This window comes from Bidens hawaiensis, unplaced genomic scaffold (assembly GCF_021521415.1).
Source record: "Bidens hawaiensis isolate Kalapana, Puna unplaced genomic scaffold, B.hawaiensis_p1.1 tig00020897_1, whole genome shotgun sequence".
Lineage (NCBI taxonomy): Eukaryota > Viridiplantae > Streptophyta > Magnoliopsida > Asterales > Asteraceae > Bidens > Bidens hawaiensis.
In genome coordinates, this window is record NW_027493220.1 from 351,862 (window position 1) to 379,450 (window position 27,589).

At 35.9% G+C, this 27,589-nt stretch overlaps 1 protein-coding gene across 1 annotated transcript; it reads left to right on the plus strand.

Moving 5' to 3' along the window:
* Positions 1-256: 256 nt before the first annotated feature.
* Positions 257-27,379, plus strand: LOC143562046 (GRF1-interacting factor 2-like). The gene is made up of 5 exons (XM_077049969.1): positions 257-261; positions 22,757-22,844; positions 25,755-25,831; positions 25,936-26,032; positions 26,885-27,379. The coding sequence occupies exons 2-5, from the start codon at positions 22,761-22,763 to the stop codon at positions 27,194-27,196; spliced, it is 570 nt and encodes a 189-aa protein (XP_076906084.1). The 5' UTR covers positions 257-261; positions 22,757-22,760; the 3' UTR covers positions 27,197-27,379.
* The last annotated feature ends 210 nt before the right edge of the window (positions 27,380-27,589 follow it).

Sequence of the window (27,589 nt, forward strand, 5' to 3'; positions counted from 1 at the left end):
ATTCATCCAAGTGATAACTGTATTCCTAGGTTAAATACCAATTATATTAACACATAAACATAGATACAAATATAATCTTATCCTAACTTAATTTATTTATCCTCACGTGTCTTATTTATTATAATTCTAATCAAGAATTTACAAACTTTTATTGTTTAGGAAAAATCGTAAATGAATCGAACGTTTTAAAATATCATACAAATATATTAGAACAACATAGCTTCAAAGAATCGTTGTAAAACTAATATATGTTTTCGAAACTAAACTTGGAAGTTATGTAATAAAAAGTATTTATTTTAAAATATAATATTCTTTTATTAATAGACGCGTGTTTGAATTCTGACAAATATATTATACACCACTTTTTTTAGAAAACATAATATAATCGTTATTATTATTTATACCGAAGCGCGTATATTAATATACTTAATATAAAACCTTTGTTTTCATATTTTATATAAAAGTTTACACTATCTAAAAATATATTTATTTTTAATATTAATGGTGGTCACTATCCGGATAAACTATTTTAGTAAAATTATCGTGTATGTATACAAACACGAATTTGTCCAAGTCTCGATTGTATTACTTATATCACTCGATATTATCTAGCGGTTTTGTAAATAATTATTAACACCATTTTGTCCAAGTTATTTCCGATAACAATATTTTTACTAATATCTTGTTATCTATCTTTTTCAACACTTAAAGATATACCTCCTAGCGTACGGTTCGAGTCTATAAATCTGCTCAAAACCCGCATGCAATGCGATAAGGATATACCAAAGTGTTCGTTTTTGCGGCACGAACGTTTCTCGAATTTCGGATCGTCCGTAAGTTACCACAAGACCTACATGCAACTCGTTTTAAGAAACTGTTTTCGTTCAACAATCTGAGAAGTAAATTATAGAGCTTATAACTCACCATCCAGACATCTAATCATCGATTACTTTGGTGGAACTAAAGATCTGTATGTTAGGAAGATTCACCGAAAATTTCAGCTCGATCCGACATTCAGATCTCCGTGATTCTGCATTTCTTTAAAGCTGCGTTTCCAAAAATCCGCCTAACGAGTTGAACACGAAAACTAGTTTAGAAACTCAAGTTAAACAACTCTGATATTTATCTCCACCACTCAAAATGATTATCTATGGGTTATGAATCCTCTGTATATAAATAAAGATGATCGGACAGTAAGATCTTCTGTTATAAATTGATCTTTGCAGACAAGCAAGACTAATATAATCTGTCCAGATTTCAAAACATGTTTTTAACGTACTTAAGCTCAGATTTAGGACAAACGGATAACAAAATTGAATGGTGTTAATAAATATTAGTGTTAGATTGAATGTAGAGTGTGGGTAGGCCCACATATATAGTGCGGTTTCAGCGCGTTTTGCGTTCGCGATTCAGTCTCTCGTTTAAACGAACCCGCCACTCCAAGTGGCGTTATATTTTTCAAATAAATTTCATCAAAATACTAAGTTCAATCTCGACTTAAAATTGTCTCGCTAGCTTATGATTTCCGCTAATAATTTATTGACGATCGTTACCGGGTGTCTGTTACGTGGTACTCCGAACTTAATAAAACTAGTGTAGTTGTTTTTCCCAAAAATCACTCTTCCAAACTTATGGGGTCTATTCAATTTAACTTATCCCACATAATAAATCTCAAATACGACGATAGTATTCACTTGTACAAGCTCATCGGTACATGTGCTTTAACGATAGTGTTCGAAAATGCTAATTTGCATTTTCTCGTTTCGTTATAACTCAGAATTGAGTCACGTTTTCGCCGGCATTCTCGCTTTTCAATTCTCTACAATATTAAGATGAATTCAACTACATTTTCTCTAATGTCGGGTTGAATATTCACACGTTTAACCGAAAACATTCGTTTCTTCTTAACTTACCACCAAACTTTATTTATTCCCCATAACTTCTCACATGTTTTACAATATATATACTCCCTTCATTCCTAGCATAAAATACTATATTTATCTTATGGATACTAAATCTCACATAACCCAGTCTAAACATGTCTTAATCTCGTTCATGGAATATATTTATACTTTTTATTTTGCAGGGTGTCACATTCTCCTCATCTTATTTGAATCTCGTCCTCGAGATTCAACTAAGCATATAGGGTGTAACGTTCCAATGCTTTGGTCTAACTCGCTAGCTTGCCGGTACTTACCGTTATATTAATCTTCAGGTTCTTTATCGTCATTAGGTGCACGTTTCTGATACGATTAAAATTTTTATTCGGTATTAACAACAATATCTCTCCTTGATCGTAAGTAATCTTCCTTGAGGCGATAGCGTTAGCTACTTATCATGGTATGAGCATTTATATCTAGATCCTTAATAACTCCGGATCATAAGTCAAGTAGTTATCATTATGAGTGCAACTGTGCTGTTCATAAACACATACTCTACTTCATTAGGTAAGTACACACCCAAACTTTGATAATTCTATCAAAGTAAACTACTAGATCTCACCTCTAGTTTTAAACACTGGTTCTTTGAGGTTAATAATGTCTCTGACTTGATGAGGAATTTATCTTGTCGACATCCGCATCCATATTTACCATCCTTCTAAGTTAGTCTTTTCCGAAATGATAATATCCGGTCTTTAGACGTACTACTATAATTCTGTGCATTTCGTGTCTTGAAAAGAGATTTATACAAACACCTTTTCTTTATGTTGCTTCTCTTTAAGACGAGTCGTGAAGAATTTTGTCCTAAGACTATCTGTTAGAGTTTAGGGATCTATTACACTTTAAGCGCAAACATTCATTCAGTATTACATAAATGCAAAATGTCATTATACAGAAGGACCTAAACGTTTAATATTTCTTTACCATGAAAGGTTGGTAAATATTGTACGTTGGAATCAAATAGATTATTAAAACAATGATTTCACATTAGGGTTAAAGAATTGGTAGACGTAGCTACAATGATACTTAAATATCTTTTTATATTCTGGTTGCAAACGTTGCACAGTATTCGAAGAATACGAAGTTGATGAATATACAAAGGATAACACATTAACACTATCTCTGATTGACAAAAAGTTTTTACTCATTAATGTTTTTCAAGAATGCAATCGGGAAACGGAAGGTAAGTCTTACACACTGTTCAACATCACTAAATACAATTCAGCATGACTATATATAGTTTGGCGTGACTGTGTTTATGAACATGGTTCGTATATATACTTTACCAGCTAATGGTATACGTGATCAATTGATTACATGGAGTTATGTGTGAACTACTATCACACTTTGTTATAGCATAAGTATTAGGTATAACTTAATATGACTTCACAATACAAGCATCTGATTAAGATTTAATCTTTAGTGTCAAAAGTTTTGTATACTACTCTATAACATATGATTGGGTGTTCTTATATATATATATATATATATATATATATATATATATATATATATATATATATATATATATATATATATATATATATATATATATATATATATATTATTTCTATCTAAGCACACATTTTCATTAGAGTGCTCAAATTTTCACAATGGCGATTTGTTAGTACAAAATACTTCGGTGTATGATTCTTTGATTACGTAACTTCATAAGAAGTAGAAGTCACAATATAACTTTGAAAATTGTACCGATGACACATTCATTCCATATTACTTAACGTTTCTCTAGCTAAGGAATAGGTCGACCTGCCATTGAACATTAGTAAATCACACTTATTTTTGTGTTCGAGCTTAAGTCTTACGAGACTATACTCATCTTTAATTACAAGTAATCGTAGCCAAAATAAGACGTTGATCCGCTATTGTCAAAAACAACCATCATTATTTGTTGAAGTGACAACAATATGATGTTATACGAGGGAATGACAAATTTTGTGTATATACGCAATACAACTGAAAAAGGAGATTCAATGGTGGTTAATAGTAACAACGATGGGGTCTATGTACATTAGACAAGCTTATTTGTTCAAGGATAAAAAGTTAAGGGTTCCACTTTTTAAACAACACAGAGTTAGTGTATCATCCAGATATACTGAGCATTAGTATGAATGCACACGATGCATGTCATGTAATAATGATTGAATTTGAAGTTAGGATAGATTCGAGATACCTATGTAAGATCAAATAATTCAAACTTACTGAGAAGCTCGAGTGTTGCGAGCACCAAGGAGGTTCAGTTCAATTTAATGGAAGGAAGTGTTAATTATAATCCTATGTTGCGGAATTTTGCTACCAAGTAACGATATTAGTACCACCTGCGTGTTAGTTATCATTACTAAAGGAGGAAAATAACGAAATCATAGGTGATGAATTCCAGACGAAAAAAAATCATATATTTATTGCTCGGGGCAATTAATAAATTGACTGAAATTTAGGGTTGCGGGTAAGGTCTAAAAGTACAAGGTAAAAAACAATAAAACTTGAAATTTATTACATCCAAGGATTAGTAAAATGACCACGTGTCATTTTAACACAATACGGTAATGATCCTACAAGATTGTTATCGCATGCATTTAGAATAAACATTATTCCGATAACTAGGTTCTCTAGTCATATCAATTTTTATTTGATCTTAAAGATGTCAAGGGTATCGAAATTTCTTTTTAAAGAAAATTGAGGATGGATACATTTTTCTTGAAGGCTTAATCTCACAAAATCTTTATTTTACGTCGAATTGGGGTCGATGTTTCCACTATGAGAACTGAGTTGTGAATTTTCACTAGATGATGATCTTGAGTTTTTGGTATAAGGTTCGAGAGTTTGAAGTTTTAAGGGTGTGATTATATTCATCATCATTATCGGTAGTGAGGGGCCTACCGATTTGAGAAAATCACCTTTTTCTAATTTCCGTCAAGAAATTTTTAAGCCGATAATATATTCTATTCAATACAAATAGCATTACCATCATATAATCTTTTATGGACAATTGATTGGTTGACGATAACTTATCTTTTGTCCATTAGTAGAGAATTTGAAACATCTGGGTCGACAAAATTTTGCGTATATGTGTAACTTTGGAGCTTAGGGTACAACTATGAATATGCCAGACATGGTAGTACACTCAAAATCTCTGAAGTGCCTCCAATCATAAAGGTTGTTTAGCGATTGCTGAGGTAGTTACGCAGTTTGTTCTCTATATATAGATTTGAGGTCACGTGTTTATAATGGGTGTATTAGGATTTTGACAAGAGCTACGATGCCTACTTGTCTTTGGTTTAGTCTTTACATCACATTTAGGTATCACACATATTTAAAGATAACGTTGCTTATTATGCAAGAGGCGCATAAAAGGAAATGTCAAATTTGAATATTAAGAGAAGAAGTAATTATGATTTCGCAAAGAACTAACTCATTCAAGCATAATGTCAATCTTGGGTATGACAAATAGGAATATCCTACTCACGCCTAAATTCCAACGAAGACAATTATTTTAACAAAGATATGATATTGTCATTTATGCTCAAAAATCTTTGATGCATCTACCATAGTCAACTGTAATATCCTAAATCCGCAAAAGAATTTGTACATAATTTATCCTAATGACATGATCATCAAGATTTCGCAAAGAGCTAACTCATTCAAAGAATTTGTAATGACATGATCAACTGTAATATCCCAAATCCGGAAAAAAAAAGTTTTTTCATAATTTATCCTAATGACATGATCATCAAGATGTAGATACGGAGCATAACTTGTTTAAGGAATAAGGACCAACGCGTATATCAAGAAATCATGGATGAAGGAATGATCATCCTAATGACATTTCATCAAGAAATCAATATAGTCAAGACGTATGAATGCAATCATGGTGCAAGGCCCATCGCAAAATACAAATGACTAAGCCCAGGGATGATGAAATGATCAATGGGGATCAAAATCAAGGGTTCATCAAAATCATAAACTAGAATATGGTCTCAATAAACTCCTGATTAGAGAATCCACATTTGTTTTAGCACAACATTATACGAATGGATGGGTGACTTGATGATTACAATCGCTTCGTCATTAGTAATTAACTATTATATTATACTCATAGGTCATCACAATATAATTTCTTAGAATTCTCTCGTACCTGTAAATTCACAATTACGTGATATAAAGTATAATTGTCAATTTACCTTACAAGATCATTCTAGTATTCTCCTATTGTGGGTCATAATTATAGGTATCACAAGTTTACACAAAGATACATGTATTAAGTACTAATCACATATCCCACCAATTCATTTTTAGAATCCATGCAAGGACTTTATTTTGTGTAACCACGTACACCAAAGTTGACCAAGTCTTCACGCCACAGTTGGAATATTTACACTGAAATATTAGGCATTGTTAAAATCCCAGTCATAGCACCCTTGGCTTTTTCACTATTCTAAACCAGTGTTAACGTGTCAAGAGATTAGTTGAGATAATCCTTCAGAGTAGGTCGGTAATCCATATCTTCTACTAGTACAATTTTGTCTTGTTTTCAGTGGCATATTGTCGTTTATGTTATTTTCGGATAACATAGATAAAACAACATTCATTATTAATTATTACAAGTGTGTGACTAAATATAGGAAATAATCAGTTCGCACAATAATCAATAAATCAACCAAAAGATCATTGTGGCATTTTAACTTGGAAAATTATAATACTTGTTTAGAAGTTAATAAAATAACTACTAAAATAGGTGTGAATACGCATCAGCACCAATCACAAGTTTTTAAATTTTCCATATCAAAATATCCAAGGCATGCGATGCCTATCTAGATCAACAAGAGAAAATTATTGGAGGTCCAAGTACTCCATCAATGGTTCTAACACATAAACTAAAACAGCTATAGCACCCACAACTGAGTTACAAAACCTCGAGAATCGATAGAGGTATGGTCACATTGTCTTCCTCAATCCACTTATTACATGAGTTAGCCATAGAAGAGCCAACAATAACAAATGTAAATTGACATGTGTAGAAAGATGACATATAGCCTAAATCTAGTAAGGGCGTAAGTTATAGAAGCGCGTGCACAGTTTCCAGCATAACAGGGGTAGGTGGATGCGGTCTCCCAAATCAATGTTAGTGTTGTGTATTTCTTTAATAGTGTGTGAATTATGCGTTCATGACATAATATTTACAAGGTAATCCTGATAAAATTAATATATTAATAACATGTAGAAATTTATCAATTAAATTTCATATAATATATAAACAAATTAAATGCAACCTTTTCTTTTGCATTCCATATGAAAATTTGTTTATAAATTATTTTAGCTTCGTGAAATGTGAAAATGTTTGTTTTAAATACTTGGGTTATAGTCTAGAAATATTTCCTAGATTATTTCTAGTTCGCTATAACCATTGGCTCTGTACCACCTTCTATGACACCCCAAAATCGTTTACAACGGAAGACTTAATTTAGTTAATTTGGGCGGTGAGATACGACGTTCAGCCAATCATATTAAAATGAACCATAACTTGGAATTTATTTAATATCGGAGTTTACGCGTGTCAAACATGCACGGTTCTATTTTAAATTACAAGTCCAACTATCATTCATTCAAACGCACAACACCATTTTCCTTAATCCTTCACTAAACATCCATTTTCTTCATTTACCAGAAAAGTATGTTAAAATAATTTTGTCAACACGAATGTTGGTGAGTTTCTCAATTAAAAAACCGGGAGTTAACAGTTCTCGACTTTACTCCCATTTATTCATCATTTTTATCGATGATAAATTTCATAATTCACCATTCTAGTCAATGGGAATTTAATTTTCCACTTTTCCAAACATAGCTATATATTTTTAAACAAAATGTGTTAGTTGTAAACGAGCAAAGATAAAAACACATGTATGATTATCAATATGATAAACCTGATACATACCAAAATCAAAATATTCCCACCTTTTCAACCATAGCGACTGGAAGAACGGGGGTGTCGCCCGATAGATCTACCAATATTTTTAGTCCCTTTCTCTCTAGGTTAACGGTTTTTTCTTTCATAATGACTCGTCCCATTTAACACAATTTGTAAAGGAAAATTGGATTTTAAATGTGTAATCTTCCCTTTTTCTGCTCTCGCAAAGGACACATACCCACCATTAAATATTTGAATGTCGTGCAGTTGGTAGATGTCTCCTGTCATGTTCCTGGAATAGCCACTATCAACATACCAAGGTCTGATGATATTCCTCCATAGCTGTTCCTGCACGATGTGCGAGATTAATTAGTTTTTGGTACCCAATCCATAGTAGTGCCGGGTAGGCCTGATTTATCTAAGCATGTCACGGGTTGCCATGACATGTCTTCCTGATTATCTAAGATTGAGTAGGGAGTTTTTTAAGGCTTGGTCACCAGAGATTTGGGAAACCATTCATATCTGGATTTTAAAACTTTGTTATTTGTATGAACGGTTGACTTTGTCTTCAGTTTGCGAGCAGAAATTATATTTGACTTTGACTTCCAAATTGGTTTCGCTCTAGAGGCCGACTTGATTTTCGGGACCGAAACCGAATTTCCATCACGCTTCTGAAACATATTAGGCTTGGTCTGATGAGAGCTTAAACTGTCAGCCTTGTTTCTTTTCTCAAATCACCGTCAAAAGGGATTTTCCTCATAATACCTTGATTTATTATAAGTATACTTGTAGAAGGTATTTCGAGGCATATTCCTCTGATGAAATCCATAATATGGGACATAAGAACGGTGTAGACAATTTTTAGCAATATGACCAGGAATGCCACGATTAAAACATGTTTGAAGTTTAACATAAAATTCATTATGGTCTACTCCTGGTCTTGATATGTTGTGTGAGCTAGTTTGTCTCGCTTTAGACCTTACACTTGATTTCTCACTTGATTTATCACAATTGTGAACACATGAGCTTCCTTATTTAACAAACTTAGATGATAACTTTTTATGAGAACTTTTGTTTTTATCAAATTTATTTGAAAACACATCACCAGATTTAATAGTTTTAGAAGAATCAACCACACAATTGTCTTTGCTCTTAAAAAAGAGCCTACACAAACATTTGAAGCAATAGAATTTAAAACAGGCAAATTCAAAGGAACATTAGAATTAATGTCTTTATTGTTCAAAACAGGTAAATCATCATCCTTATCAGTCCAATCCTCAACAATTACTTCATCTGCACGTGAAGCAAACACATTATTATCATTCACCCTTGAGATTGATTCGGTAGCTTTTACTGAACCAAGAGCACCTTTGCCATTTTCAGTTAGTTTACTATACTACATAAAATTTTCCATTTCTTCCTCTTCTTTGGTAAGAGGAAGTCCAATGTAGTTGTCATTAAATGAAGGGGGAACAACACTGTACCCAATACCCTCACCCTTGTTTTCTTTCCATCTTAATTGTTTTTCAATCATGAACTCAACAACAACACTAGAAACATGAATTTCTTAAAATTGAATTCAACATTTTCAAATTTATTAATTAACATAGAAATCTCCAACTTAGAGGCTTCTAATTCAGCAGTTTGATCAACAATTTTCTGTTTGACATCTAAGTGGTGATATCATTTTATGCTAAAATCATATTGAAGTTTAGAGAAATCATTTTGTTGTGCATCAAGTTTTTCTTTAAAGCCATTTCGAATTTCTTAAGAGTGAAGTTTTCATGTTCTATTCTCTCAATTTCTCTAATCAGATTACTATTATGAGATTTATATAAATCTACCTTATTAACACAAGATTGAGAACATAATTCAGAATTTAGCTCGGATGAGCTGGAAGACGTGAAAGCCATGAACGCAAATTGAAGATCCTTAACTTGTTCCTCAGCATTGTTTTCTTCTTCGCAACATCAATCCAAGCAAAATTTGCAGTCTGATTGCTGATGTTGAGAGCTGCCATCTGGTCATTCCAAGAAAAACTGTTGAGCTACCAATCCCTGCTCGCTCTCATTTGAACCAGCCGTATTATCTTTTCTTTTATTACTCACTGGAACCAATGCCTTTTCTCTGTTTCCCTCCTTAGTTGGATTTGTGCATTCACGAGCAAAGTGACCTGGCTCGTGACAGTTGTAGCACCTCAGGGTGTCTTTGTTAAATCCCACCTTCTGGTTAGCTAGCACATTCCAGTTGTTTCTACATGCTCTCTTGGTAAATTTCTTCGCTCGAAACACTGCCATGGCTATTTGCCAAGAGATATCCATTTCCTCCACATCATCAGGATGGATTTGATCTAACTCAGCAGCTACAACTGGTTGAGCCAGATCTCTAAAAAGAAAAGCATTATAGCAATTCATGAAACCTGCCATCAAGGCAATGCTTTCTTGAGTCTCCTTCGAAATAGTAGGAACCTGAGTAGGAGATTGGTTGGAGGATGCAGCAGTTGACTGAGGTTTAGTAGCAGGAGCGGATTGTTGAGAGAACATGGGAGTAGGCTGTGGTGAAGCCTGAGTGAATTAACCTTGAGTAGACTTGAACATTGAAAAATTATTTTGAGACTGATGTGGCTGAGCATACTGACCTTGAGAGGATTTGAACATAGAGAAGTTGTCTTGTGAGACGAAAGCATTATTAGAAGAAACACTGTAGCCGACCGCATTGTTAGAATTGGCATGATTTATGACACGCTACTTATCATCCATGACACATGATTTAATGATTGTCATTACTTCTGACAAACTTAGCCTGGCTAGATCCATTGTCTTCTTAATCACTGCAGCATTCATGTCCCAGCTTTGTGGCATGGAGTTGACCAACTTATTATTAGTCTCAACTAAGGTCAGGTTTATGTTAGCGAATCGCATTTCAGTGACTAGTGATATAAATCTCTGCAGCCGTGTTTCCAAAGACTCTCCCAGAACATGATTAAACATGTTAAACTTTTGTTGTAATAGATCTTGTCGGCTTCTTCTCATATCCTCATTTCCCTCAAACACTTCAATAAGGGTTTCCCATAATGCCTTAGCAGAATGTAACTCACTAAATCCCAAGAAAATTTCAGGTGAAAGTGCCATTTTTAAGGTAGCAAGAGCCTTTTAATCCTCTTGTCACAGCCTAAACCACGGCCTAGGCGTGCGACACATATGTTGATACCACATTTGTAAATATATCAGAGTTAACGGTTCAAAAGCGGAAGTCTTTATATTATAGTGTTTAAGTAAGATTACTTGTTATTTACAAAACCACCATTTATAATTAACGTTTAACAAAATAATCCGAGTCATCGGATATCTTGAGCACTTCGAGCTTCCAAGCTCTAATCTTGATTACCTGTAAAATGTTAGAAAATACGGCAACAACACATGCTGGTGAATATGTTGACGCTGAAATATTTTCTTTACTTGATTACCCCTCGAGGCATAACTTAGGTCCGGCCCATCGTGGCTTAAGAATAATCAAGCTTTAAAACAAACACAATTATAAACTCAAGTCTCTACACATAGCACCCCAGCAAACACCGCAGCGTTCGACATTACTTAGGTATCATACGTATACACATGATCATTCTCACTCGGACGTAACTTTGGTCCGGCCCAACTTGGCGGAGGTCATAACCAAGTGTGGCGCGGTGTGCCCACCGACTTTATTACCATATATGTAAGGATCCAAACAAACGAGCACGCCAGTCTGAGGGCTAGCACTTACTTTTGTTTATAACATTTTAGAGACACGTAGCCCCATGTAATTCTTTTCATTTATTTCTTTTGATTCGATTAAACAAGTTTTTAAAGTTGGGGTGTATTCACCTTTTTATTTTTTGGCCAGCTTCAATAAACTGTCTGAGGGTCTTTCCCTTTTCTTGCTATCTCGGACCTATAGTACGAGTATAAATTTTTGTTAGTCGTATACAATCCGGCTTAAGACCTTTAGTCTCTTTTTATAATCGCTACCTTGATTATATTTTCATTACTTTAAAATCTCAGTTAAAAAGTATTCTTTCTTTCTTTCCCTTTATAAATTAAAAGTCTTTCTTTTTCCTTTATAAGATAAACCGTTAGTTAATCTTTCTTTAAAATCCTACGTTTCTTTTTCTCTAAGAAACATATGTTTTTCTTTTCTTTATTATTTAAGTATATTCATAATTACTTAAATAATAATCACATTGATATATATATATATATATATATATATATATATATCATATTCCTTTCTTTTCTTATCTTTGTTATGTTTTCTTTTATTTATCGAGGTATCGAGTATATCCTTGACTTAGGGTTTTAAGCCTTTGATATTTTATTATTATTTTATTCGGGCATCATGCCTACCTTTCTTGGCTTGGCTTATATTCACCCTAGACAATCGAGAAGCACTTCGACGTCTTTACCCTTTCTTTATCTTCTTGATCAACACATTTCCCTTGGCACGCAAAACGATGCACTCCAAACTTCACCACACACGCCGGCATGCTTATCAAGGCGAGTCTCCGGGACGTCGGGATGGCACGCTCTTCAAGTTAACATCGTTGGTATCTCGGGATTACTTTGGTTTGGGCATGGAAATCGAGAATTTCGGGCACGTTTTACGAGGTGATCGAGGGTATGCTTTATGAGGCTTTAGAGAGATGTTAGAGAGAGAAAGTTATATGAATTTTCTGTGTGAAAATGGATGAACCCGAGCTTGCTATTTATAGGCAAACCAGTGGGCCCATCGCGATACGCGATGGTCCTTTGGCTAGCCCGTCGCGTATCGCGACGTTGCCCTGCTTCGTCACCACTAGGCTTGCCACGTGATGCCACGTGGCAGGCATGATGCCATGTGGCGGACGATGTGCCACTTATGGACACGTGGCAGGCCACGAGCCCTGCCTGTTAGACAACCCATCGCGATACGCGATGGGATTCCCTTCTGATCCGTCGCGTATCGCGATGGGTTAGGGAACCGGATTTTTCAATTTAGACCATGGAGTTTAGAACTTGTCATTTTGGTCCTTTAACTTTTGAAACTTGATGTTTTTGATCCTCCCCACCTTGAAATAAATCCTGTCCTCGAGATTGCTTCTTTAGAACAATTGGGGGTATTTCTTTTTCATTTCATATTCAAGTTTCCAAGTATACTCGGGGCGTCTTCGTGAGTCCCACTTTACTTTCTACTTTCACGATTTTTAAAGTTCGTCTCTTTAATTTCTTTGTTTTTGAATCTTCTATTTGAAATGGTCGTTCTATGAATTTTAAATTTTCATTTATTTCAACATCTTTTAACGGCATAGATAAAGATTCATTGGTAGATATTTTCGCATATTAGAGACGTGGAATACATCGTGTATTCCTTGCATTTCTTCGGGTAGTCGCAATCGATATGCAACAATACCTATTCGCTCGAGTATTTCAAACGGTCCTACAAATCGAGGGCTAAGTTTTCCTTTCTTACCGAAGCGAACAACGCCTTTCCATACCGAGACTTTTAAAAGAACTTTGTCACCGACATTGAAATCTAACGGCTTTCGAAGGACATCGGCGCAACTCTTTTGGTGATCACGTGTCGTCTTAAGTTGTTCTCGGATTTGTAAAACTTTGTCGGTGGTTTCTTGGACTATCTCGGGTCCAGATAATTGATTATCTCCAGTTTCAAACCAGCACACGGGCATTCTACATTTACGTCCATACAACGCCTTGAATAGTGTGGCTTGAATACTCGTGTGATAGCTATTGTTATACGAGAATTCCATTAGGGGTAGATGGTCGTCCCAACTTCCACCTAAGTCTATCACACAAGCGCGGAGCATATCTTCCAACGTTTGAATCGTCCTTTCGCTTTGCCCATCGGTTTGTGGATGATAGGCGGTGCTAAGGTTTAACTTTGTGCCTAACGCTTGTTGGAAGCTTTTCCATAAATGAGATGTGAATCGGCTGTCTCGATCATTAATTATAGAAAACGGTACTCCATGCAAAGCAACGGTGCTGTTCACATAGGTATGCGCTAATCTATCCATTGAGTCCGATTTGTTGATGGGTATGAAGTGTGCAGATTTTGTTAGTCTATCCACAATAACCCAAATAGCATTATGTTGTCAAGTCGTTTTCGAGAGTTTTGTGATAAAGTCCATGGTTATTAACTCCCACTTCCAAATGGGAAGTTCGGGTTACTGAAGCAATCCCGATGGCTTTTGGTGTTCAGCCTTGACTTTCAAACAAATTAGACATTTCGCAACATACGAAGCGATGTCCTTTTTCATTCCGTTCCACCAGTAGTTGGGCTTTAGGTTTTGATACATTTTGTCACTATCGGGGTGCATCATATACTTGGACTTGTGAGCTTCGCTCAAGATCTTTTCATGCAAATCTCCAACGATTGGTACCCAAATTCTATTTCCGAGTCTAAGAATACCATCGTCACCTTTAACCAGCAAGTAAATGGTGCCGTTTCGTTTTTCGTCGGAGATATTGTTTTCATTAATCGCTTGTAGTTGAGCGGATTTGATTTGTTCGATGAGATCAACTTGGAGTTCTAGTCTTAACGCTCGGACTCTTCTTGGCTTTTCATGTTCTTTACGACTCAAGGCGTCGGACACAACGTTGGCTTTGCCCTCGTGATAGACGTATTCACAGTCGTAGTCTTTTAGAGTTTCCATCCAGCGCCTTTGACGCATGTTGAGTTCTTTTTGTTCGAATATGTGTTTCAAGCTTTTATGATCGATATACACGATAAATCTTACTTCATAGAGATAGTGCCTCCATATCTTCAAAGCAAAGATTATGGCGCCTAACTCTAGATCGTGAGTTGTGTAATTCTTTTCGTGTACTTTTAGTTGACGCGAGCCGTAAGCGATCACTTTCTATCATTGCATCAGTACGCATCCCAAACCGGAATGAGACGCGTCACTAAAGACTACAAAATCCTCAGTACCTTCTGGCAAGGCCAGTATAGGTGCTTGGGTGAGTTTCTGTTTAAGTATATCGAACGCCTCTTCTTGTTTAGTTCCCCACTCATATTTGATGTTTTTGCGAGTCAAAGAAGTTAGGGGAACGGCTATACAAGATAATTTTTCAATGAACCTACGATAGTAGCCGACCAAACCTAAGAAACTTCGGATTTCGGTTGGCGAATTTGGGATCTCACACTTAGAGATAGCTTCAATTGATGATGTGACCAAGAAATTGTACTTCGTGAAGCCAGAACTCGCATTTCGAGAACTTAGCGTACAACTTTTCGGTTCTAAGTAATTCAAGTAGGGTTCGGAGGTGAGTTTCATGATCTACCTTAGACTTAGAGTAAATAAGTATGTCGTCGATGAATACGATAACAAATTTATCCAAGTAAGGTTTACAGATTCGATTCATCATATCCATGAGCACGACTGGCGCATTAGTGGGACCAAACGGCATAACCGTGAACTTATAATGGCCATACCTTGTTCAGAACGTGATTTTTGGAATGTCTTCGAATTGAACCTTGAGTTGGTGATAGCTAGAACTAAGATCGATTTTAGAGAAATAACTGGCACCTTGGTGTTAGTCGAACAGATCGTCGATTCGAGGAGTGGATATCGATTTTTGATAGTAACTTTGTTTAGAGCTCGGTAGTCGATACACATGCGCATTGATCCATCTTTCTTCTTGACAAATAGAATTGGCGCTCCCCACGGTGATGAACTTGGTCGAATGAAACCCTTCTCAAGCAGTTCGTCAAGTTGTTTCTTATGTTCTTTCATTTCGGTCGGTGCTAGTCGATACGGGGCTTTACCGATCGAAGTAGTACCAGGCATAATATCGATCCTAAACTCTACTTCATGAGCAGGGAAGGATTCCAGGAAGTTCTTCGGGAAAAACATTGGCAAATTTGGAGACAATAGGCACGTCCTTTATATCCTTCGGTTTGGATTCTTCGGTGACGTAGGCCATGAATGCTAAGCATCCTTAATTTAAACATTTGTTAGCTGTAACCATGGAAATTATTCTAACTTGGCCAGTGTCTTTGTCCCCTTCAATTCGAATGGTTTGTTTATCAGGGGCTCAAAGTTTGACAGTTTTGCTATTGCAAATGATACAGGCATAACTGTTTGATAACCAATCCATACCAAGTACAATGTCAAAACCATCAAGAGTCATGGGTAGCAATATAATAGGCAGAATATAACCAGCTAATAAGATTTTTCCGTTTTCAAGAGCTTCGGAGATTTTAACTATTTCGCCACTAGCGGTCTGAACGCTTAAAGTTTTATTTAGTTTTGTTAATGGTTTGTTTAATAGACTACAAAAGCTATAATCTATAAAACTTAAGTTGGCACCAGAATCAAACAAAACTCTAGCATATGTGTCATTAACTAAGAACGTACCGGTGATGGTTTCTGGCATGTCGGTCGCCTTTTTAGTGTCTAGCATGAAGACGCTTGCATTTCCTTTCTTTCCTTGGCTACTTCCACCCGCACCACCAGCAGCGGGCTTGTTCTTAGGGCACTAAAAGCTTAGGTGTCCCATCTCCTTGCAATTGAAGCAAGTCATCGTCTTCTTCCAACAATCGGCAGTGGCGTGGCCAGGTTTGTGACATGAGTCACAAACGGTTGTGGTAGAAGACGGAGCAAAGTGGCAGCGACCCCTATGGTACTTTTTGCAAGTCTTGAATTGTGGGATATTGGAATTGAAGCTAGACTTGTGTTGATCAACACTTTTGCCCTTGAATCGGGCATTTACTCCTTTCTTTTGGTCGTTGGTTGACACGACCTTTTTGTCTTCTTCCTTGTTGCGTACAAGTCCGCCCATTAGATATCTAGTCAATTCCATCGCAGAGTCGACTGTTTGAGGAAAGTGAGATCTTACCATATCGCGGATTTCCCGCGGAAGTTCCCAAATGTAACGGGTGACTTTGCCTGACTCAGGGCTAACCAGCTGAGGTACGAGTTGGCAATATTCGTGGAATTTTGTGTTGTATTCTCACAGATTTGTTCTTACGACCCTATGGTTAAGAAATTTCGTTTGGATTTTGTAGGTTTCATGCATAGGGTAGAATTTTTCCATCATCATTTCCTTAAACTCTTCCCATGATAATTTGTATAGCACTTGTCGACCTTTGCTCAATATCAGCGTGTTCCACCACTCCAGAGCCTTCCCTTTAAACATTTGAGCAGAATATTGGATCTTATCATGCTCAGAGCACTTGCTTATAATCACAATTGATTCCATCTCTTCTAACCATCTAACAGTAGCAATATCGCCTTTGTCGCCATAGAACTCCTTGGGTCCAAAATACTTGAAATCCTTATACGAGCAACCTTCGATCTTGAGTTTCTTAAACCTTTGTCTAACATCACCATCAGCATTAAATTCGTGAACACTCTTTTCAACGTGAGACGGTTTAGGACGGGATTTGACCGATTTACGAGAGGGTTCAACGGAATGAGATTGCCTAGATTGACTAGATTGAGTTCTAGCTTGTGATTCAATCCTAACGGCTTCTTTTATCATTTGTTGTATTTGATTCATGTAGTTGTCAGGTATTCTCTCTTCTTGTTCTTTCTCTTGTTCTTTTTCTTTATCTTTTCTTTTTTCGGCTTCTTTTCGAGCCTATCTTATCCATATTTTAAATTTAAACAAATAAAATATTTTTCCTATACTTGGATCGAAGCTTAGGTATTATCTTTTAATACCTAATTCGCTAAGATCGATGGCTCTGATACCAACACTTGTCACACCCCAAACCACGACCTAGGCGCGCGACACATATGTTGATACCACATTTGTAAATATATCAGAGTTAAAGATTCAAAAGCGTAAGTCTTTATATTATGTGGATTTAAAATATAATATTCACATTAACAAAAGACGGAATGAAAGTTCCCGTTTAGTGTTTAAGTAAGATTACTTGTTATTTACAAAACCACCATTTATAATTAAGGTTTAACAAAATAATCCGAGCCATCGGATATCTTGAGCACTTCGAGCTTCCAAGCTCTAATCTTGATTACCTGCAAAATGTTAGAAAATACTACAGCAACACATGCTGGTGAATATGTTGATGCTAAAATATTTTCGTTACTTAAATACCCCTCAATACATAACTTAGGTCCGGCCCATCGTGGCTTAAGAATAATCAAGCTTTAAAACAAACACAATTATAAACTCAAGACTCTACACATAGCACCCCAGCAAACACCGCAGCGTTCGACATTACTTAGGTACCATACGTATACACATGATCATTCTCACTCGAACGTAACTTTGGTCCGACCCATCGTAGCGGAGGTCATAACCAAGTGTGGCGCGGTTTACTCACCGACTTTATCACCACATATGTAAGGATCCAAACAAATGTACAGGATAGCTTGGGGGCTAGCGCTTAAACGTTTTAGAGACACGTAGTCCCATGTAATTCTTTTAATTTAATCTTTTGACTCAATTAAACAAGTTTTTAAAGTTGTGGCGTATTCATATACATATATATATATATATATATATATATATATTCTTTTCTTTTCTTTTCTTTGTTATGTTTTATTTTATTTATCGATGCATCGAGTATATCCTCGACTTAGGGTTTTAAGCCTTTGATATTTTATTATTATTTTATTCGGGCATCATGCCTACCTTTCTTGGCTTATATTCACCCTAGACAATCGAGCAGCACTTCGACTCCTTTACCCTTTCTTTATCTTCTTGATCAACACCTTTCCCTTGGCATGTAAAACGATGCACTCCAATCTTCACCACACTCGTCGGCACTCTTATTTAGGCGAGTCTTCGGGACGTCGGGATGGCACGCTCTTCAAGTTAACATCGTCGGTATCTCGGGATTACTTTGGTTTGGGCACGGAAATCGAGGATTTTGGGCATGTTTTACGAGGTGATCGAGGGTACGCTTTACGAGGCTTTAGAGAGATGTTAGAGAGAGATATGTATATGAAATTTGGGTGTGAAAATGGATGAACCCGAGCTTGCTATTTATAGGCCAACCAGTGGGCCCATCGCGATACGCGATGGCCCTTTGGCTAGCCTATCGCATATCGCGATGTTGCCCTGCTTCGTCACCACTAGGCTTGCCACGTGGCGACACGTGGAAGTCGTGATGCCACGTGGCGGACGGTGTGCCATGTATGGACACGTGGCAGGCCACGTGCTCTGCCTGTCAGACAACCCATCGCGATATGCGTTGGGTTTCCCTTCTGATCTATCGCGTATCGTGATGGGTCTGGGAACCAGATTTTTTTAATTTAGACCTTGGAGTTTAGAACTTGTCATTTTTGGTCATTTAACTTTTGAAACTTGATATTTTTGATCCGAAACTTTCACGATGTTACACCTCTTCAATCTTCTCAAAATCTGTGTCGACATACTATTCGGCAAGCTTCACAACCACCTCATCAGAATTTTTATCGTTGATAAGTAATAACTTAAGGACCCCGTACGATACTCCTCCAATCTTCGCATCTTTCATTTTCACATATTTCTCAAATATGAACTTTCACTCGTCGAACCCCTCATGAGACAATAAAAGAGGTACACCAGTGGCAGTTCCCATGATGAAGTTCAACTCTTGATGTTGAGAAGCATTTGATGATATATTAGTTAATTGGTCCATTTCAAAATATAGTCCAATTAGATAGCCCAAATTACATGGTCCAAAATCACTAAGGCCCAAACCTACTGTCCAATGATATAGTAGCAGCCGAGAACCACTTGCTTTGACCGAGAACCCAGATTGTGAACCAAGAACCCGAGAGCTTAACCGAGATCTCAAGAGATTGACCGAGAACCCGAGAAATTGACCTTGAACCAATGAAATCCACCAAGAAGTCAGAATGTTGGTCAAAAACCCTTAAATGTGCTCGAGAACAATCAAAGGATCCTGAATACGATCAAATGATACCCGGAAACTCTCAATATACATAATAATCGTCACTTTTGTCTCAGTTAGGAATCGCTGGTTCCGGGCAGTTCGACTCTCTACGTTCCTTGGCAAAGGTATCCATGTACTTCTTGAAAGACATCTATTTTGAATTTTAGAACGATGAGGGATAGGAAAGAATACCAACCTATTTTATCCCTTTAATATAATATAATATTAAAACTTATCCCTTGATCAAAACTTAGGTACGATTAAATACCTAATTCGCTAAGATCGATGGCTCTAATACCAACTTGTCACACCCCAACTTAGGGCCTAGGCGTGTGTCAAATAGTTGGTACATGTTTTGTAAATATATCAAAGTTTAAGGTTGTAAAGCGGACGTTTATAATTTAGATATTAATATATTCCAAAAAGACGGGAATTTAAACACACGTTAGTTTGTTACAAAGTGTTTGAACATGAAAAACCATATTTTACAATATTTTAATAATAAAACTGCGGCTAAGCCATCTGATCGTCTAACGGCTATCATCATCTCCAAACATTTAATCTCGGTTTTCTGAAAAACAGTTATAAAATACGTTAGCAACGCATGCTGGTGAATATGTTGACACAAAATAATTTAATACTTAATTATCCCCTAGAGACATCGTAGGCCTCGACCCAACGTGGCTTAGGAAACAATCAAGTTCTAAAAGTTTGAATTACTATTACAAAATCTAGCTCAACTTGAAACCGCTCAGCGAACACCGCAGCATTCGAGATCGTAGCCACTACCTATATACACACGATCATCCTCACTCGAACATCGTAGGTCCAGCCCAATATGGCGGAGGCATAATCAAGCGTGGTGTGGTGTGTCCACCATCTACCCACATATGAAAGGATACACACACGTATACAATAGCCTGAGGGCCAGCGATTACCTTTGTTTATAACGTTTTAGGGATACGCAATCCCATGTAATCATTTTAATGACTCGATTTAATAAGTTGTAAAGAGTTGTACACATTCACCTTTGTTATGATCAGCGTATCCCACTAATTTGATCTTCTTGTTACCTTGGACCTGTAGTACGAGAATAACTTTTTATAAATACTAGATCAATGATCTAGTATTAAAACTTATCCCTTGATCAAAACTTAGGTACGATTAAATACCTAATTCGCTAAGATCGATGGCTCTAATACCAACTTGTCACACCCCAACTTAGGGCCTAGGCGTGTGTCAAATAGTTGGTACATGTTTTGTAAATATATCAAAGTTTAAGGTTGTAAAGCGGACGTTTATAATTTAGATATTAATATATTCCAAAAAGACGGGAATTTAAACACACGTTAGTTTGTTACAAAGTGTTTGAACATGAAAAACCATATTTTACAATATTTTAATAATAAAACTGCGGCTAAGCCATCTGATCGTCTAACGGCTATCATCATCTCCAAACATTTAATCTCGGTTTTCTGAAAAACAGTTATAAAATACGTTAGCAACGCATGCTGGTGAATATGTTGACACAAAATAATTTAATACTTAATTATCCCCTAGAGACATCGTAGGCCTCGACCCAACGTGGCTTAGGAAACAATCAAGTTCTAAAAGTTTGAATTACTATTACAAAATCTAGCTCAACTTGAAACCGCTCAGCGAACACCGCAGCATTCGAGATCGTAGCCACTACCTATATACACACGATCATCCTCACTCGAACATCGTAGGTCCAGCCCAATATGGCGGAGGCATAATCAAGCGTGGTGTGGTGTGTCCACCATCTACCCACATATGAAAGGATACACACACGTATACAATAGCCTGAGGGCCAGCGATTACCTTTGTTTATAACGTTTTAGGGATACGCAATCCCATGTAATCATTTTAATGACTCGATTTAATAAGTTGTAAAGAGTTGTACACATTCACCTTTGTTATGATCAGCGTATCCCACTAATTTGATCTTCTTGTTACCTTGGACCTGTAGTACGAGAATAACTTTTTATAAATACTAGATCAATGATCTAGTTTTAGACCTTTATTCTATTCGCATATTCTTTACCTTGATAATCATTTCTCTTTTTATAAAATACTAGAACTTTTAGTCCAAAACATTTATCAATTAAACACTACGTTTCTTCCTCATGAAGAAACGTATATACCAACTTTCTTCTTTCTTAAAAAACATTGTAAAACTTTATTTTTAATAAAGAATCAATAGTTTATCTATACCATCTTATGAAAATCATATTTCACTTATTTCATACTCAAGGTATGGGTCTAAGCCATATATAATAAAATACTCGAGTCGAACCCCTACCTTGTATGGCTTGTATTTCTAAAAATGCCTAAGCTTAACGCGGGCAACACTCCTACTTGTCATCGGTGTCGAGGGAATGAACTAATAACACTTCTACACCTTGCACGTACTTCGAGAATGAATCATCGGGACGACGGGATCGAGGCACGTATTTCAAGGAAAGTGAATGTAAAGTTGGATTTGGGATCCACAAAGCAGAGCCCGACAAATAAAGCGGTTTGAATCCGATTCCAATAGGGTTTTATTATTGTGGGTCTTTGAGTCGCGGGTTTTTTCTAAAATAGGAAATGATGGACTTCATTGCTTCGACTACCCTTGAATAGAGATGGGCAAATAAACCGGTTAATCAACCGACCTGAAAATCAAACCAAAACCAAATCAATTTGTAACTTTCTCCACCAAAACCATTTAACCAAACCATAAACAGTCAAAACCCGACCAAAACCGATCATATCCTAGTCCATTTGGCGTTTAAAAATGAGAAGAAAAGAAAATGGAGTAAGAAAAAAGTGTGTAAAGAAAATCATATATATATATATATATATATATATATATATATAGATATTCAACATTGAGAGGTCACCTAACACCACCGTTACCGTTCATATCTTTCAATAATAATTATTAGGTTACAAGTTTTTGAGATTGATTTTGAAATTGAAATTGAAATTGATTAAAAACCATCGAAGAAATGAAGCAGCCGATGATGCCTAATCCCATGATGTCTTCTTCCTCGTTTCCTCCTACAAACATCACCACTGATCAGATCCAAAAGGTTTCCTTTTCATATTCAAATTCATTTCAGTTTTTCTTGATTATTATTTACACTAGTTAGAATTTCAATTTTTAAGATTCTTGTTGTTTGCTTGTAGAACCCTAATTTTAATTGATGAAATAGATAGAGCTGTCACTAACCCATTACTAATACTAATTTCTTCTAGGTTGGATATAAAGCTTGCATTTTTGACTCCTTTACTTACAAACGGGTCGATTTGGTTTTGTACTAAATAAATGGGTCAAATTGAAAAGTTTTAACTAAATGGGGATTGTTCATATGGGATGAGTGTGTCAAGTTGCTTGAACCCGACCCGACCAACGTCTATGAAACAGGACCAATTTTTGGTTGCTACATTTAGGTTTTTTAGGGTTTATTTTTTGATATTTAAGGTGAATAAACTATTGAATTTTAGAACATGAAGGAAATACATTCTTGCAATAGAAGTTGTGTACTTTTATTAATACATTAGTAAAATGTAAGGGGTGTTCATGGTCCGGTTTTGATGGTTTTAGTGACGGTCTTTTGTTATTGAAACTTAAAGCATAGTTTGCAAGGTGTTATAGCTGAGCCTTTAGCCTACCTAAGATAAGCAAAGCGCATAGCATAAACATATTATTATTTGTGGTTTTAGGCTTGTTTAGGTCTAGTTTAGGCCTTGGTTTAAAAAAGCGTTAGGCGAGGCGAGGCGTTTTGGTTCAAAAATCCGAAGCGCTAAGCGCTAGGCGCGAAGCGAGAGCTTCACGTATGTTAGGCGTTCTTATTTAAAAATACTAAAAATTAATTATACATGACATATTTACTTGAAAATCAATCATAAAGATAAAAACATAATTGTAAAACTAAACATATTTTACTAGAAGGTTGATATTTGGAGAAGATAAACTTTGAATATGAAAATTAAAGAGTGGTTTGAATTAAATAGAGTGATAAATATATATAATGCGGTTGGGTAATGTTTTATAAATGAGCCCCAACGTTATTATTTTAAGTAGATGGCCCAAACAGCTACACTTTCAATCTAATTTGGACTGAATCACATGAGGCGCTGCTTCAAGCGCCTCACGCCTCGCCAGCTAAATGCGCGCCTCAGGGCCCCTCATGTTTTTTAGCGCCTTACCTAAAATAAGGCGTTTTCAAAAACGCCTCGGGCGCCTCACGCTTTTTTAAACCAAGGTTTAGGCTGGCTCTAGGCCGATTTTAGATCTTTCAGACTAGTTTGTTCACAATTTTCTAAATTTGTCGGCATGTTTAGGCTTGACCAGTATCTCTCCAAAATCTCAAACGAACTTGCCTCATTTGTTGGCCTAGGAGCACGTTAGAAGGGTTTTGAAAACATAGAATTGAAGCGTAACTGTTACAAATAAACACCAAATCAAACCAAATCGTTACTAACGGGGTGTCTTTGGTTTGGCTCTAGAGTTTGGGCTTTTTGGGCCTTCACGTGGGTTGTGCAAAATAAAGTAAATAAAGATGAAGTATATAATGTCTAAAATAAACACTCTCTGCGAGTATAAAAACAACTAAAATGAAGAGAAATATGTTGGTAATGAATATTGCAAGATTGAGTAACATAATGTAAAAAATATTTCATTAACTATTGCTGTGAGTAGTACATAATATAAAGCGTAATCCATGAAACACATAAAAAATCACATTGTTTTTCAAGGTCATTACTCACGATTAATAGTTTAATACTCATCGAATGATGATTGAGATTTAACAAAGGGATGGTGAATCTTTGAAAACATATTTAACATAGAAATCGACTTCTGTGTGATTGTACCCAAGCATGGTTTAAAAAAACGCTGTGAGGCGGCGCCTCGAGGCGCGCCTCAGTTCGAGGCGGTAACAAAACGAATTTGAAGCGGCGCCTCAGGGGATAAAAATAAACGTATGCCTCTTCATAGCTGAGGCGGAAAAAAACGGTCGAGGCGGAAAGTACGGCTGAGGCGTGAGAGGCGGGAAAACCTATTTTTTTTTACAGTAAAAATTTTGGCGGTAAAAAAATTGACGCTAGTATTAACCATAATTTTTGCCTATTTTAACTCTGCACATCACACAAGAAAATACAAAGATCTGGACTTCTCTTCTTCTACCAAATTGGTGTCGGGTTTCAAACTTGTATTTATTATTATGGTTTAGACTTTTGTGTGTTTTTCATGACTAGTGAATCTGATGATGAAATTATTTTGGAAAGTTCTTTGTTTGATGTTAACTATTTTTTTAATAAGATATATTATTTTTATATTTATTTTTAAATCCCGCCTCGAGCTTACGCCTCGTTTCGCCTCGAGGCTTACGCCTCATGAGGCTATGGGAAAACGCCTCGAGGCGCGATTCCGTCTTTTTAAACCTTGTACCCAAGCACATTACATGTTGAGTTGAAACAATTTTGACACCTAGAAACTGATGCAGATATTACCACTTAACACATGTTATGTTACTAGTTTGACTTAACCGGAAACGGTTTTAGTTAGCCTAGTTGAGCTTGATTCATTGTAAAAAAATTTAAAACATTTAATTAACTTGGGTACTATTACCAATAAGTTGATTTTAATGTTAAATATGTTTCAAACCTTTAATGTTTGTATGTTAAATACTCAAGATTCATTTGACAATATTAACTGAGTCATGTTCGTGTAAGTCTGTATGGTGTCTTTGTGTTAGTCATGGATTAATCTTTATATTATGTGTTCACAATAAGCGGTGATGGATTAATCTTTATATTATGCTTCTTGCAATGTTACTTGTCAACAAATTTTTCTGCATTTTAGTTGGTTCTACCTGCATATACATTCTGATGCAAATTAACAACTTATGCATGATGACCATGACATCATCTTTTATGATCTTTTCTTATACGTTACATATTGATACATTATTATTGTTGTAAATCCATGTTTACAGTTTCTTGACGAGAACAAGCAGTTAATTTTAGCAATAATGACCAACCAAAACCTTGGAAAGCTTGCTGAATGTGCCCAGTGAGTAGAACTCTTCAATCACATTAAATATTTAAATGTCAATGTGCATATATATAATAATATGTATCGCAATTTCTAAAATAAATTTAATTTATATGTTATAGGTATCAGGCTCTATTGCAGAAGAATTTGATGTATCTAGCAGCCATTGCTGATGCTCAACCACCTACACCAACACCCGCACCGACAATCTCATCTCAGGTCCATTTCTATAATTATCTAAGCGAGAATTACATGTATACCCTTACAAACTTGTGAATTGTCATATATACCCAACTAAAGTTAATGTTATATATGCCCTTTAGAAACCAATTGATTTATCATATTTACCATTTTTGTTAAGAACGATTCAAAAACAACTATTTTACTCTTATTTTTTGTAAAACTGTAAAAAAGAATTAAAAAAGAAAGTAAAAAGGTTAGAAATGAGTTGTTTTAAATAAAATAATTGCGTAGTTTTGAGAGAAGTTTGTTGATGGGTTAATATAAAATGTGAAGGTTGAAAATCGGTATATATGAAATTTTTAATCTTTAGAGGAATAAGGGTGAAATATTATTTTTTAGTTGTTTTTACGAAATCGGTAAATATGATACTTTAACTAGTTTTTAAGGAAGTATATGATAAAATATTATATCTACTCGTTACGTGGAAAACAACAATTCATATAATATCATATTTACTTGTTTCATTAAAAACAATTCAAAAGTGATTCTTTTACCTTATTTTTCTAAAACTTCTAGGTTTTTTACCTAAACTTTAAAAAAGAATTATAAAAAGAAAGTAAAAAGTTACAAAAAAAAAATAAAAAGGAATATTGTTGATAGGTAAATATAAAATTTGAGGCTAAAAATGGGTGTATATGATTTTTTTTAAACTTTAGAAGAATAAGGGTAAAACGGTCACCTTTGAATTGGTTTAAAAAATATGGGGGGTAAATGTGATATTTTAACTAGTTTTTAAAGGTAATATATATGGAATTCTCCCTTTGTATAAATGTGTGTTTAGATTTTCATGTTTGGAGTTGCGATTATGAATTTTCATACACTATGCAGATGGGCCCACTTGGACACGCTGGTATCCCGCAACAAGCAGAATTTTTCATGCAGCAGCATCCTCAGGCGGCTGTCATGGCTCAACAACCTTCTAGTTTTCCACAGCAAATGCCAGCCATGCAGTTTAATAGCCCACAAGTTATGCAACCCCAGATGGGCATTAGGCCCGGTGGGCCAAGCGGTGTGCCGCCAAATTCAGCCGCTAGTGATATCTGGAGGGGAAGTATGCAAGACGGTGGTGCCACCGCCGACGGTGGTGCTGGTAAAGATGGTCATGGGGCTACCGCCGGTGGATCAGACGAAGCAAAGTAATAAAACCGAGTGGGTTGTTAGTCGAATGGGTGTGGATAGGTGGTCCGTTACGGTAGAGCTAGAAGCTTAATATGTAACATTATGTTTGTGTGTGTCTTGTGTTCTTTAGACATAACTAGTTTTGTTATTGTTTTTATAGAATTAGTGAGATTTTAATGAAAGAGTGCATGATACTTTCATATCCTTCTTCTAAGCTAATACTTTCATAACTAGTTTTGTGTTTGCTTTTTCATTTGCAAATCTTAAAACCGGTTCGGGTTTTTCTTTTGGTGGTTCTGCTTGTGATTTCGATCTCGACTTCTATGGCGATTATAATAACCTAAACTCAACCCGGACTATCCACCAAATCAAATCACTAGTTCGCTGGAAATTGTACATGTGAATCCAAACCCT